The 12,948-nt window shown below is 37.8% G+C and overlaps 1 protein-coding gene across 3 annotated transcripts in view; it reads left to right on the top strand.

Annotated features, from left to right (window-relative positions):
* Positions 1-495: 495 nt before the first annotated feature.
* Positions 496-12,948, top strand: part of ZCCHC7 (zinc finger CCHC-type containing 7) — a 257,902-nt gene continuing 245,449 nt past the window's right edge. The window contains exons 1-2 of one of the 3 annotated variants that reach the window (XM_070794773.1): positions 496-630; positions 6,406-7,037. In XM_070794773.1, coding sequence (XP_070650874.1) covers positions 6,428-7,037 — 610 coding nt within the window. In that variant the 5' untranslated portion in view covers positions 496-630; positions 6,406-6,427. Of the gene's footprint in view, positions 635-6,405; positions 7,038-12,948 lie in introns of all 3 variants that reach the window. The other 2 variants (XM_019966215.2, XM_070794774.1) reach the window with 2 other exon arrangements.

A 12,948-nucleotide genomic window follows, 5' to 3' on the forward strand; every position in this document is an offset into this window, starting at 1 on the left:
AGAGAAGGATCTAGAAGCCAGGCGCTCTCAAAGAGGCTTTTCCCTGTCTGCGGTTCCCCGGATCCGTCAGCCAAGCCTCCTGCTGTACCTGGCTCGTCCAGCACCTGGCTCTCCGTCCGCTCCCGCGCCACGTGGCACAAGGAGGGTGTCCCCCGAGATCTGGGAGAAGGCGGAACCTGGCCTAAACCTCGCCCTGGAGCATCATGGGAGATGTAGTGTTTATCTCCAGCACGGAAAGTGCTAACTCTCCCCCTTTTGGCTCGGTAAGTAGCATATCACCTGTGCAGGTCATTCAAACATGCTATTCTCTAACACAGATTCAGCCTAGATACTTGTGAAAGAAGCCGTTTCTTTCACGTGCTCAGGCAAGTCCTGAGCAAACAAAGGCAAACTAATAAAAGACTATATGCGGGGAAGGCAAAGGGTTAATAGTTGTTACGCACGTCTACTGGTGGCGAGGAGTGGGCGGGGACAGAAGACGACTTCCAGGAGCTCTGTTTTCACCGGAAGTGCCTTCCCTCCTCGTGGGTCCGCGCGGACGCCGTTTCCTTACCTCATTTGTCTTCGCCCCTCCCCGTCCCTCTACGCGTTTTGGTTCCTGGTTGGTGCTTCCTGGTCGCAGCCGCGGCAGTGAGTATGTGTGACGGACCCCAAGGTGTCCATGGCCGGGGTGCCCCCTGCCCGCCCTCCGCCTCCCCACTAGGCTGTGGAACTAGCGCGTGTCTCTTCGCCGGCCTCCGTGTCCCTGTTCTTCCCTCACTCGTGGCGGGGCTCGTCTCGTGGCCTCTCAGTCGATCTCTGCCCCACGCGACTCCGCGGACCCGCTGTGGTGTCCGCTTCTCTCTGCCGCTCCGAGGCCTGAGGCTGTGGTTCAGAAATGGCTGAGCGCCCGTGGCCTTGGTGGGGAGTGGCGTTTCTGCCTACTTTACCTCCACAACCCCGAGATTCCTCTTTTAGGAAAGCGGGTCTGTCAGTTAAACGTGAAGAGAGGTCGGCGTTTGAGAACCGAACAGTCTTGGACCAAATCCAACCTCAGCTGTCAGAAGCAACAGCTGCAGCTGTTGGGACAGAAAAATTTCGAGGATTGGGCCCCTTCCCGCATGTGAAACAAGGAGACCTGCGCTATGCTCGCTGATGCCTTCCTTTTATCCTTCACATCCTGGGAGCCGGCAGTTAACTTAAACTTTAGGAGCTGCAGGTGTTGTGGGAAAACTGGCTGAGTGAGAGGCAGTAGGCCTGAGTTCCGGGGGCGGCTCCACCACCAACTCGGCGCTGGCGAGTCGAAAATTCTTAGAAATCTTTTTAGCGTGTATTTACCTTAATTTCAGATTACAGGATTGAATTAGGAGATCTTTTAGGCTCAATGAATAAATAAGCTTCTCAGAGCCTGTTTCTCTATGTATAAAATGAGAGCGTTCAATTTAATGACTTTCAGGTCTCTTCCAAAACTCTTTGGGTTTTAAATATTTAGGCTGTGTATATTTCAGACAGTATTGTGCTTTGAGGACAGCTCACTATGGCTGCTTTCAAGAGAATCTGAGAGTGGGGAATTAACCAAGGAAGACATGAAAGTGAGGCTTGTAAAATAGCTTCAAAGATTAAGATAACTGTGTAGCAAAAGGAAAAAGGCTGAGGGTGAAGGAAGTGTTGTGATAAAATTAGTTATCCTGTAAAGACTTTATCTCAGGAACAGCTGGACTTGTCTGAATAAATTAAGCATTATTTTCTCCTACCAACATCTTGTATTCTGACTTTTTTTGTGACCATTGTTTCCCACATTTGGATTCTCTATCTCAGTTTGATTTACTTCCTAGTGAAAATCTTATTTGAAGAGTGGACAGAAAATATAACACTAGAGTCAGTAGTGTTTCAAATCTGTCACTGTCAGGATAGCTCACTAAGAGTAAGTCAGAAATTTTAAGTTAAAATTAAACTGTTAATCATGTTCTAATGAAAGCTAGGCTTAAAATCAAGATGTGAATTTCATTTAAATTTCCTTGAGATGGATAACTGTCTCATCAGAAAGAAACATAGGCTAAAAGTTCTTTGAAAAGAAATAACAAGACTGAAGTGACCAGTTCAGTTCAGTTGCTCAGTCACGTCCGACTCTTTTGAGACCCCATGAATCGCACACGCCAGGCCTCCCTGTCCATCACCAACTCCCGGAGTTCACTCGGACTCACATCCATCAAGTCAGTGGTGCCATCCAGCCATCTCATCCTCTGTCGTCCCCTTCTCCTCCTGCCCCCAATCCCTCCCAGCATCAGAGTCTTTTCCAATGAGTCAACTCTTTACATGAGGTGGCCAAAGTACTGGAGTTTCAGCTTTAGCATCATTCCTTCCAAAGAAGTGACCAGTTAGTAGACTGTAAGAGTAGAAATGTTGGTTTTAAAGATTGTATAGTAAAATCTGAAAGCTTAAATAAGCTTTAAGTTACCTAGTTCAAAAAATTTCAGTGAATGAATACTGCTCCTACTTTTGAAAGGCGAGAGGCTTTGCAGTTTCTCTCTTATGTAAGAGCCATCTTTTTTGGTTGTGGCATTGCTATTTATTGTCTGAATACAAACGTGGGATGTTCTTGGATAGTAAACTGATAATGTATGCTTTTCTTTCCAGTTAAAATGCCTCTTTCATAGTTTTTAAACTCTACTGGGAAATAAAGTGGATATTTGTGAGATAAATTTAGGTGTTAAAACCAATGCATATATAGCTTTGAAGGAATTTTTTTTTTAATCTTTATTTGAAGTTGTTAATTTTTTAATGTTAGTGAACGTTTGGTTGAGAATCAGGGAAATGTGTTTCTTAACCAGGTAAATAACTTTGGATAGGCCTCTTTATTTCTTTGGACCTAAGTTTCCTTATACATAAATTGAGAAGATTGTATGAGATTCTCTGAAAAGTCTCTTCCAGATTTAAAATTTTGTGACTCTCATAGGGCCTTTGTTATCTAGTTAAATATGCTTGAGAATTGTGTACAATAATAAAAAAGCTGAGAAGTCCTTCTAAATTAAAAGTTAGAGACATGTATATTTTTTCATATTTGTCCTCTGAGTATACATAAAAAAAGAAAATTAATGCATTTGAGTGTAATTAAGGTAGTAACATAAACCAACATAGCCTCAGGCAAACCTTTACTCTGGCAAATATAAGCTACATAAATAGAAGAGCAGGTTATGCTGAGCACAGTTTTCAGTACAGAAGGTACAAAATCCTCTTAAATGCCATAGGGGCTAAATTGTTAAATTCATTTTCTACATTTCAGGGAAAGAGATAAACCCTTAGACCCAAGGAAGTCTGTTTTTATTTTATTTTTGTAGTTTATTTTTGGCATACATTCACAGGTGTGCCTATGGCTCTATTTATTCTTAATCCCTTTCCTTTGGGATGGCTCCAGAGTAGTACAAATTTGTAACTCTGTAATTTAGCTCTTTAATTTTTTCTGTGCTGCACTGGAATTATGTTTTATCTTAAGTCCACACTGGATCCTCAGGATGGATCCAGTGAGGATTTTGAAGGAAGCATAATTCCTTTGACTTCTTTTAGAATTAATTTACCTATTAAATAAAAAGGAAAGGATTCATCTTTTATTTGAATTCCTCTGAGGCTAACATTTCAATATAAACTGATAAATGCTATGAGTATTATCATTCAGACAGCCACATTCAACTTGTATGACAACAACAGCATAGCAACCTGAAGGACAGTGCAAGAAGGGAACAGATATATTTTACCTTTTAGAAGGAAAAAAAAAAGGCATAGAGAGATGGGTACCCCCAACTTTACTGAGATGAATTGACAAATAACATTGTGTATGTTTAAAGTGTACAACATAGTGATTTGATGTATGTATATATTGTGAAATGATTACTGCATTAAGGTTAATTAACAAACACATCCATCACCTCACATATTTGCCTTTTTTGTGTGTGATTAGAATGTGTAAGATTTACACTCTGATTAGCCTTCAAATATGTCATATAGTATTGTTGACTCAGAACTTTTGATCATCCTCCCCCCACCCCAGCTTTATTGAGATATAATTGGCACACAACATTGTAAAGGTTTAAAGTGTACAGCAAAAGTTTGTTTGTTTCTGTAAAACAAGAAACTCCAGCATGGGTGTAGTACATTTTTGCCTCTTGTTCATTTGATTGTTGGAATCAGCAGGTTGTATCACCAGAAGTACCCTGACATTTTGGGCAGAGAGCTAAGAAAACAACTAGTCTTTATAAATACTTTGTAGCTAAAAGCAGAGTAGAAAGGATAAATTATCATTATTAATTGTTCTCTAGACTGTCCATGATTTTTTTAACAAAAAGGGTTTTTTTTTCCAGCACTTTCTTTTTGATCAGTGTTCCATTAGTACCTAATCAAAACATCTGTGTAGATTTTTGGTTGATAATATGAGAATCTTTGGAATAGTTGGAGACAACTACAAAATTCATCTCATCATAATGTTCATATTTTAGACACATATTAAGGGCTTCCCAGGTGGCTCAGTGGCAAACAATCTGCCTGTCAGTGCAGCAGACGCAGGTTTGATCCCTGGGTTGGGAAGATCCCCTGCAGGAGGGCATGGCAACCCACTCCAATATACTTGCCTGGAAAATCCTGTGGACAGAGGAACCTGGCAGGCTACAGTCCATGGGGCTGCAAAGAGGCAGACACGACCGATCGACTGAGCACTAGCACAAGGCACATATTAGATTTATTAGCGCTTTTAAACAAATTCCTGATGATATTATTCATATATTCATTCATTAGTCAACAGCCATTGATAGAAACCTTGATAAATGCCAGTTACTCCGTGTGGCCTTGGGGATCTGTTGTTGAATAAAGTGCATATAGTGGAGAAGGCAATGGCACCCCACTCCAGTACTCTTGCCTGGAAAATCCCATGGACAGAGGAGCCTGGTAGGCTGCAGTCCATGGGGTCACTAAGAGTCGGACACGACTGAGCAACTTCACTTTCACTTTTTACTTTCATGCATTGGAGAAGGAAATGGCAGCCCACTCCAGTGTTCTTGCCTGGAGAATCCCAGGGACGGGGGAGCCATGGGCTGCCGTCTATGGGGTTGCACAGAGTCGGACACGACTAAAACGACTTAGCAATATAGTTCCTGCCCTCCTGGGGTGTGTGCTCTGTGCTTATGGGAAATTTACATTGTATTAGTAATTAGAAATGTGAATGTTTTGAAATGATGTGGAAACCTTTAAAGGCGAGACAATTTAGCCTGGTGGGTCAAGGAAAGCTTCTATGAAGAAGTATTAATAATATTTAAACTGAAATGAGAGATGAGCAGGTTTTAACATACTTACAGTAGGAAAGTAAAGTGAAATCGCTCAGTTGTGTCCGACTCTTTGCAACCCCATGGACTGTAGCCTACCAGGCTCCTCTGTCCATGGGATTTTCCAGGCAAGACTACTGGAGTGGGTTGCTATTTCCTTCTCCAGGGGGTCTTCCTGACCCAGGGATTGAACCCAGGTCTCCCCCATTGTAGGCAGATGCTTTACCATATGAGCCACCAGGGAAGTCTACCATCTGAGCCACCATCTGAGCCACAGTAGGAAAGTAAAGTGCTCCTAAAGCTGAGTTTTACGTCAATTTTAGGTCTTTGATTAGTTTGTATTTCATACATATCTTTATAGGTAGCACAGAAACAAACTAAGGTTTATCATATTTTTAAAATTTTTAGCTGCACCGTGTGGCTTGTGGGGTCTTAGTTCCCCCACCAGGGATTGAACCTGAGCCTACGGTAGTGAAAGAGCCAAATCCTAACCACTGGATTGCCAGGGAACTCCCTATTAGGTATTTTTATGTATTCTTTTGGTCAAAGATCAGGAAGCCATAGGATTAATTTTTTAATTGAGAATAAAAATATATACCAAGGCAGTAAATAAGATAATTATGTCTTTTGTAGATTTCAGTTATAATTGAAGTAATATTCCTGTGAGAATGTACACCCGAAAAGATGGATACAGAACCAGGGAAAAGTTGATAAATGGATGGAATAGTAGTGAGAATGATCTAAAATATTTTTGTGATTTTTAGTATTTTGGAAAAAAAAAAAATGATGGATGCCTGAAACAGTGGATCTCAGCCTGTTTTTTCTTTCTAACATACTTGTGAAATATGACATTTCCATTAATATTATATAATTGTAACTCTGTTGTTAGTAGTAATTTTCATTTGGGAGGGATGGGCATCATTAGAGTGGGTCATAACAGAATTTAGAAAGCTTTGAAAAATGGTACTATCCTAAGAGAAGGATCTTTTTTAATATGTCATTGAGAAAACTGATGACCTTCACAAAAGTTAGATCTAAGAGGTGGTATCGTTATGGACTAAACAGGCATGATCCGAGCTGTTAAAATATATTCTTTGTGTGACTTTCTTTTTTACAGCATCAAGGTTTACTGACTTTCCATGATGTTTGGTGGTTATGAGACCATAGAAGCATATGAAGATGAGCTTTATCGTGAAGAGTCATCTAGTGAACTGAGTGTTGATAGTGAGGTGGAATTTCAGCTCTACAGCCAAGTTCATTATGCCCAAGATCTTGATAATGTCATCAGGGAGGAAGAACATGAAGACAGGAACTCTGGGAATTCTGAATCATTCAGTAGTAAACCAAATCAAAAGAATTTAATTGTCCTTTCAGATAGTGAGGTCATACAACTGTCAGATGGGTCAGAGGTCATCACACTCTCTGATGAAGATAGTATTTATAGATGTGAAAGAAAGAATTTTAGAGTCCATGCAAAAGAAAAGACCCAAGGTTCTCCTGCTTCTCTTCATTCTAATGATTTAGCAGATAAGAAGTGCAAGAGGGATATTGAGAAGTCTAAACCTGGAGAGAGATCGGGTACAATCCAGGAGGTCATGATTATAGAAGTCAGTTCAAGTGAAGAGGAAGAGAGCACCATTTCAGAAAGTGATAATGTGGAAAGCTGGATGCTGCTGGGATGTGAAGTTGATGATAAAGATGACGATATCCTTCTCAATCTTGTGGGATGTGAAAAGTCTGTTAATGAAGGTTAGTATCATATTGGCCATTTGAAAAGTAGTATCATCTTTAATGAGGAAGACTGCTTTTCCTAGACAAAAGACCATTAGGGTCTGTTCCATTTAATTCCTCACCTTTTTGTCTTGTTTTTGGCTTGTTTCTCATGAGACTTTCCTACCAATCTAATGGTGGTCTGTCTGAATATCAGAAAGAGTATGTCAGGATATCAAAGACACTCTGCTTCTGCTGTAAGCAAATTCATAACTGTTTCTTCCTGTTTGGCTAGAGCCAGTTCTGGACGTGCAATCTTAGTTCCCCTCTCTCTCTGCTTGGTACCACAGGTGAGTACTCCATCCACCTCTGACATTGGCTCTATGCTCTCATTGGCCAACTCTGTTGGTTCTGCCTTTTGCTAAATGATTTGCTTTCTCAGGAGATAGACATATAGCAAGCATGTGGAATGCCTGGTACATAGAAGATATGGAATTAGTATTAAGATTTTTAGGAACTCTGCAATCAGTAATGTAGAAACTATGAAGAGCTGTAAGTCTACAGTAGACTGTAGAAGAAAATGTAGATTCTGAGAGCCACATCATGGAGAAATGAAATTTTGGCGTTAGTTTTGTTTCCTCTGTCACATGTAGTAAGCTAGTATTGATGCTTATCCTGTTAAAAAGTCCCTTTCATTTTTCTCCCTTTATGTGTAATGCGTAGTCTCTTGCAATATTTTCTTAAATGATCTTTTACATCCTCCCTGTACACTGTTAAATCAGTAGTCTTCAAATGCCCTTTGCTCAGTATTAAAGTCTTAAGTGTATTGCTGCTTCAGAACTTTTAATGGCACCCACTTGTTCTCAGAGGAAAATGATGATATTGAATATAAATGATGCTTTGAAGCCCCAGAGGTTAACAGACTTTTTTTTTTTTTTAAAGGAGCCAGATGGGAAATATTTTAGGTTTCCAATCCATAGGAAACCTACTTCCTAACTACTTAATTTTGACCTTGTTTAAGAGAGCAGCCATGATACCTGAAGAAATGAGATGGCTATTTCAACATAATCTTAAAAAACAGGTGTCTAGCTCAGGCTTTAGGAGGCCAGCTCTGAGAATTTGATAGCAAAAGGAAGAAGAGATAGACTAGTAGGTAGAACATAGAGCAGAATCAGGTAAAGTTTTATCAAAAAAAGAGAGGTTTGATAATGGTTTTTAGGTAGAAGGGGAAATTTCTTGAAGGAGGAGAGATTAAACCTATTTGGTGGATTGGAATAGGGAAGGTAAGTCAGAGAAGGGATCAGATATGTATGTCTGAATTAGTCATAGAAAGATATTTAATTGCTAAATTATCAAATATTCATAGAAATGGAGAAGAAAGAATAAATTCAGAAGGATTGAGATAAATGAGGGAATATATGAAGATGTATTTGATTTTCTTGGGAAAATGAAAGTGGAAGTGGGTCAGGGTACTTAGAGGCTTAGAGTGTGGGAAGGATGTTTAGGTGCTATGGGGAGTACTATCAGGCAGTGGACCCCAATATTTTGAAGATGACAACTTCTTTAAACATCAGAACAAATTTGTGGACCCCTTCCCCCACACATGACTATAGTTATATTTTTAATACTTGTTAATTGAGAAAATGCTTATTAGCAAAAAGCTATTCAGTACACTCATACATGACTTTGTATTTTATTAACCACAACATTGTGTACACATTTGAAAAATAGTATGTAAGGCCCGTTTCCCACATATATGGCCTTATATAATGCATACTTCTGCTACGTGTTGTGATAACTAATTCTACAGCTCCTCAGGAGTCTAAAGCCCATAGATTGGAGGTCACTGCACTAACAATTCAACAGTAAGAGAATAAAAGGATTGCTTAGAAGTAGTGTTCAATCAAAATTAAAACAATATGAGCTTGTAATGAACTCATTTTGAAGGATTTCATAACTTTTCCCAGTAATATCTAGGGAATGATCCAGGGTTAGGCAAAACTTTGCAGAATATCAGAACAAGCATTTAGCCTATCCTTTCTCTAAATTGCTTTCCCCTAAGGTGACACCTAGTTTCATCAAATACTAATGTGTTCATCATGATCTGCCACTTTTCTTGAATTCAAGTTCTCTGTGTCCACCATGCTGAATATTTCCATTTGGATATCTTATTGTTATTTCACATTTACATACTGAAAAGCTTGATAAATTGAAAAGAACGTTGATCTTTCCACAGAAAGAGGAGCAGGTTAACTGGGTGGTGGTTCATACTGGAACTAGAGTTTCTCAGGGCAAAATGACAGGGATTGATATGGGTGGTGAGGATGGGGTTAGGAGTAGCTGAACCATAGGGAGATGAGGATTCTAGAGGAAAGGGAATGATGGAATTGTCAGGTTTGGCTTTTAGAAAAGAAGTTGGTAATTAGGTATGTAGAGACATCTCTGGAAAACAATTTTAGTATTTTATGTTATAAGTAGACAATAAGAAGCATGTCTGTCTTTAACTGTATTTTGGAGAGGGACTATTTGTATTGCATTTGTTTATTTTTATTGAGGTGAAATTAACATAAAATTAACCATTTTAAAGGTTCAATTTGGAGGCATTTAGCACATTCACAGTGTTGTAGAACCATTACCTGTATCTAGTTCCAAAACATTTTCATCACATCCAAGGGAAACCCCCAGATATTGTCACCATATCCAAAGGAAACTCTGCACCCATTGAACAGTCACACCTTATAGCCTCCTGCCTCAGACCCTGACAAGCACAAATCTGCTTTCTCTCTATGGATTTACCTGTTCTGGATATTTCATGTAAATAGAATCATCCAGTATGTGACCTTTTGTGTCTGGCATCTTTCACTTAGCATAATGTTTTGGAGGCTTATGCATATTGTAGTATGTATCAATACTTCATTCCTCTTTTAAGGCCAAATAATATTCTATTGTATGTATATACCTACATTTTGTTTATCCATTTATCTGTTGATGGACATTTGTGTTTCTACCTGTTGGCTGTTGTGGATAGTGCCACTGTGAACATTCACGTACAAGTATTTATTTGAATACTTGTTTTGGGTATTTTTTGGGTATAAACTAGGAATAGGATTACTGATGTTTCTATGTTTCAGTTTTTGAGGAACTGCCAGACTTGAACACAGTGGCTGCGCCATTGTGTGTCCTCACCAGTAATATATGAGGGTTCCAATTAACTGCAGTGGTTTTTACCATGACTTGTCATGTTGCACATTTCTGTTTGATTTACTGGCAGACTCTTTGTTATTTCTTAGCTTTTATCTCCTAGTCTTTGTTTCTTATAGTTATTACTTACATTGGTTTATGTTTTTTTAGAATTTTTTTTCAAATAAGATTTTCCTTATTGTTTCATCCATTTACAGTTTTTAAAGAAATTGATTCATCTTAGAGGTATCCATTCTTTTAAAGTTTAATGTATGTGTAGTATATAAATTTATGTCACTTTTTTCTGCAACTTTGGTAAAAATATTTGATTCAAGACCTAAGTAATTTCAAGTAATTCTTGATTTCGGACATTCAGTGTATGTTCCTACCATCCATATTGAAATAATTTACCCCTACTCTTTGTTCCTGGGATTTTTTTTTTTTTTTTTGTTCTAATCAAATGGAAACAAATTTTGCAAGTCTGTAAATTAATTTGTTTCACTCTTATAGATTCTTCAAAAAAATTTATATATCCCCTATTTTATTTCCTTGATCTACAAATGCTATAATCCAGTTTTTCCAGTTAATAGGCAATATATTCGGTACTGATGCCTTTTTGAGTGTGCTTTCCTTTCTGATCATTATTAGCCCATTCAAAAATAGAGAAAATATTTTTTTATATCATTGAAAGTTTTTGGAAATTCTGGTGTGCTTTTGAAATGATGATGATTGTTAACAACAATAATGTTGTGTACTATTCCCCCTCTTCCCCAAACTCCCCAAACTATGGCATATTTGAAATATCAATATGATAGAAGAGATTAACGACTCCTTGAGGATAAGTCTTTGCCTCAGGAGCCTTCTTGTAATATTTAGAATAATTTTTTGCCATATATATGACTTTGTTTTCCATTAATTGCTCAAATATTGATGGAGTGGTATTGGTGTTTCAATGAAGAGACAAAATATGATAAGCTTAAGTTATTCACAGAAGTCTCTTCTTAAGCATGGGAGTTAAGTCTTTCCAAATCCTGGGGATAGATGTGGTTGAAAACTTGAAAAACTTTTTAAAAAGCAAGATTGGTGAATTTGTGGTAGTACATGAAGGTCTGATGATCCATATTTTTCATTAACTATTGCTAAATTTATAGTAACCAGTGCAGCACTGCTCTTGTTCTGTGGAAACTTGAGGCTCTTTCCCATTACTTCAGTTTCAGTGAGGTCTGTAAATGTTTGTTTTGCTTTAATACGCAATTAGAATACATAATAAGGCAAGTAATATACAACCAAGAGACATTTTCTTCCCTTTTTATTCTTCCTCTAAATGTTTAATACTTTACTGATTTGAAGTTGTTGATTAGCTTCCTTGGGTTCCAGGAGGCCTTGAGAATGTAGCACTTAGGTAGTGTGCTCAGGCTAGCCTTCCTCTGTATATGCAGCTTTATGATGAAGGTCTCTGCTTATAATAAATCCATGCCAAAACATAGGCCTTCAGTACGTGTTACATATGGCTGTCAGCTGTTTCTACTGAGGGATATAGGAGTTTATTTCTAAGGTCTAGAAGTAAACTTCATTTCCTTTACTTTTTTAACTCTTTTCTAAGTTTTCTTTATGTAACTGTTACCTGCTCTGTCATTTGTCTTCCTTTTAAAATTCTAACCCTTTACTTTCATTTATTATTCCCAATAGGAGTAGCCTGTGATTTACACATTCACTAGAAAGACAGGTTTCTTGGTTTAAGAAAAGATGCACCAAAGGAAATAAGCATGTGTTTTAATTTGTGAGGGGAATCTCTCTTTAGGGAAGGATTATTGTATAAGACAGCTGAATGATGGTAAGTGCTATAGGAGTTATACATGAATAATCACCAACTTATTTTCCTTCATAGGAAAGGGACTTTACTAGCTCTGGGAGTGGTTGTTAAATTATTGTTGATTTTTTTTTTTCTATAGAAATTTTAAGGTATACAGAAATAGAATGTTGTAATAGCTTCAGTGTTCCATAAACCAGCTTCAACAATTATCAACTTATGACCAATTTTTTCTCATGTATAATTCCATGCCCCTATGTTACTTTGAAGCAAATCACAGTCATTATATCATATCATTCATGTACGTATCCATCCATACATACATTTTAATTTGTATTTCTGAAACAAAATTATTCTTTTTAAGAAACAATCATTATCACACATAAACAAATTACCAATAATTCTTTTATCATTAAATAACCATTCAGTCTTCAAATTTCCCTGATGGACTCTTAATTTTTTTCCCTATAGTTTATTTGAATCAGATCTATTTATTATAATTGGGTGATAACTTGTGTCCTTTAATCTATAGGTTCATCCTTTGTCTCCTTCTATGTGTTTTTTTTTCCTTCCTTATAATTTAGTTGTTGTACTGACCTGGTTGTTTATCTTCTAGAATTTCCTGAGTCTGAATTTTGTGGTAGTGTTTAACATGCTCCACTGTCCCCTGTATTTCCTGTGAATTAGTAGTTATCTAGAAGTTTAAATTCAGGTGTTTCCCTGTGATTGTGCTATCAACTAGACATATAGATAGGTTTGTTTGTTTCATTTTGCTTTTCATATGTTATTTTTCAGTCTTACCTTTAAATAATTCAATTTGTTGCATAATTATGTAAAATAATTATAAGGTTCTAAATTGAAATCAACAAGACTAGGTAAAAAATATTCAGAGAAGTCTGCTTTCTGTCCATTCTTCATCCTGTTCCCACTCTTCCTCTTAGGGGTAACTGTTAAGAGGAA

This window comes from Bos indicus, chromosome 8 (assembly GCF_029378745.1).
Source record: "Bos indicus isolate NIAB-ARS_2022 breed Sahiwal x Tharparkar chromosome 8, NIAB-ARS_B.indTharparkar_mat_pri_1.0, whole genome shotgun sequence".
NCBI lineage: Eukaryota > Metazoa > Chordata > Mammalia > Artiodactyla > Bovidae > Bos > Bos indicus.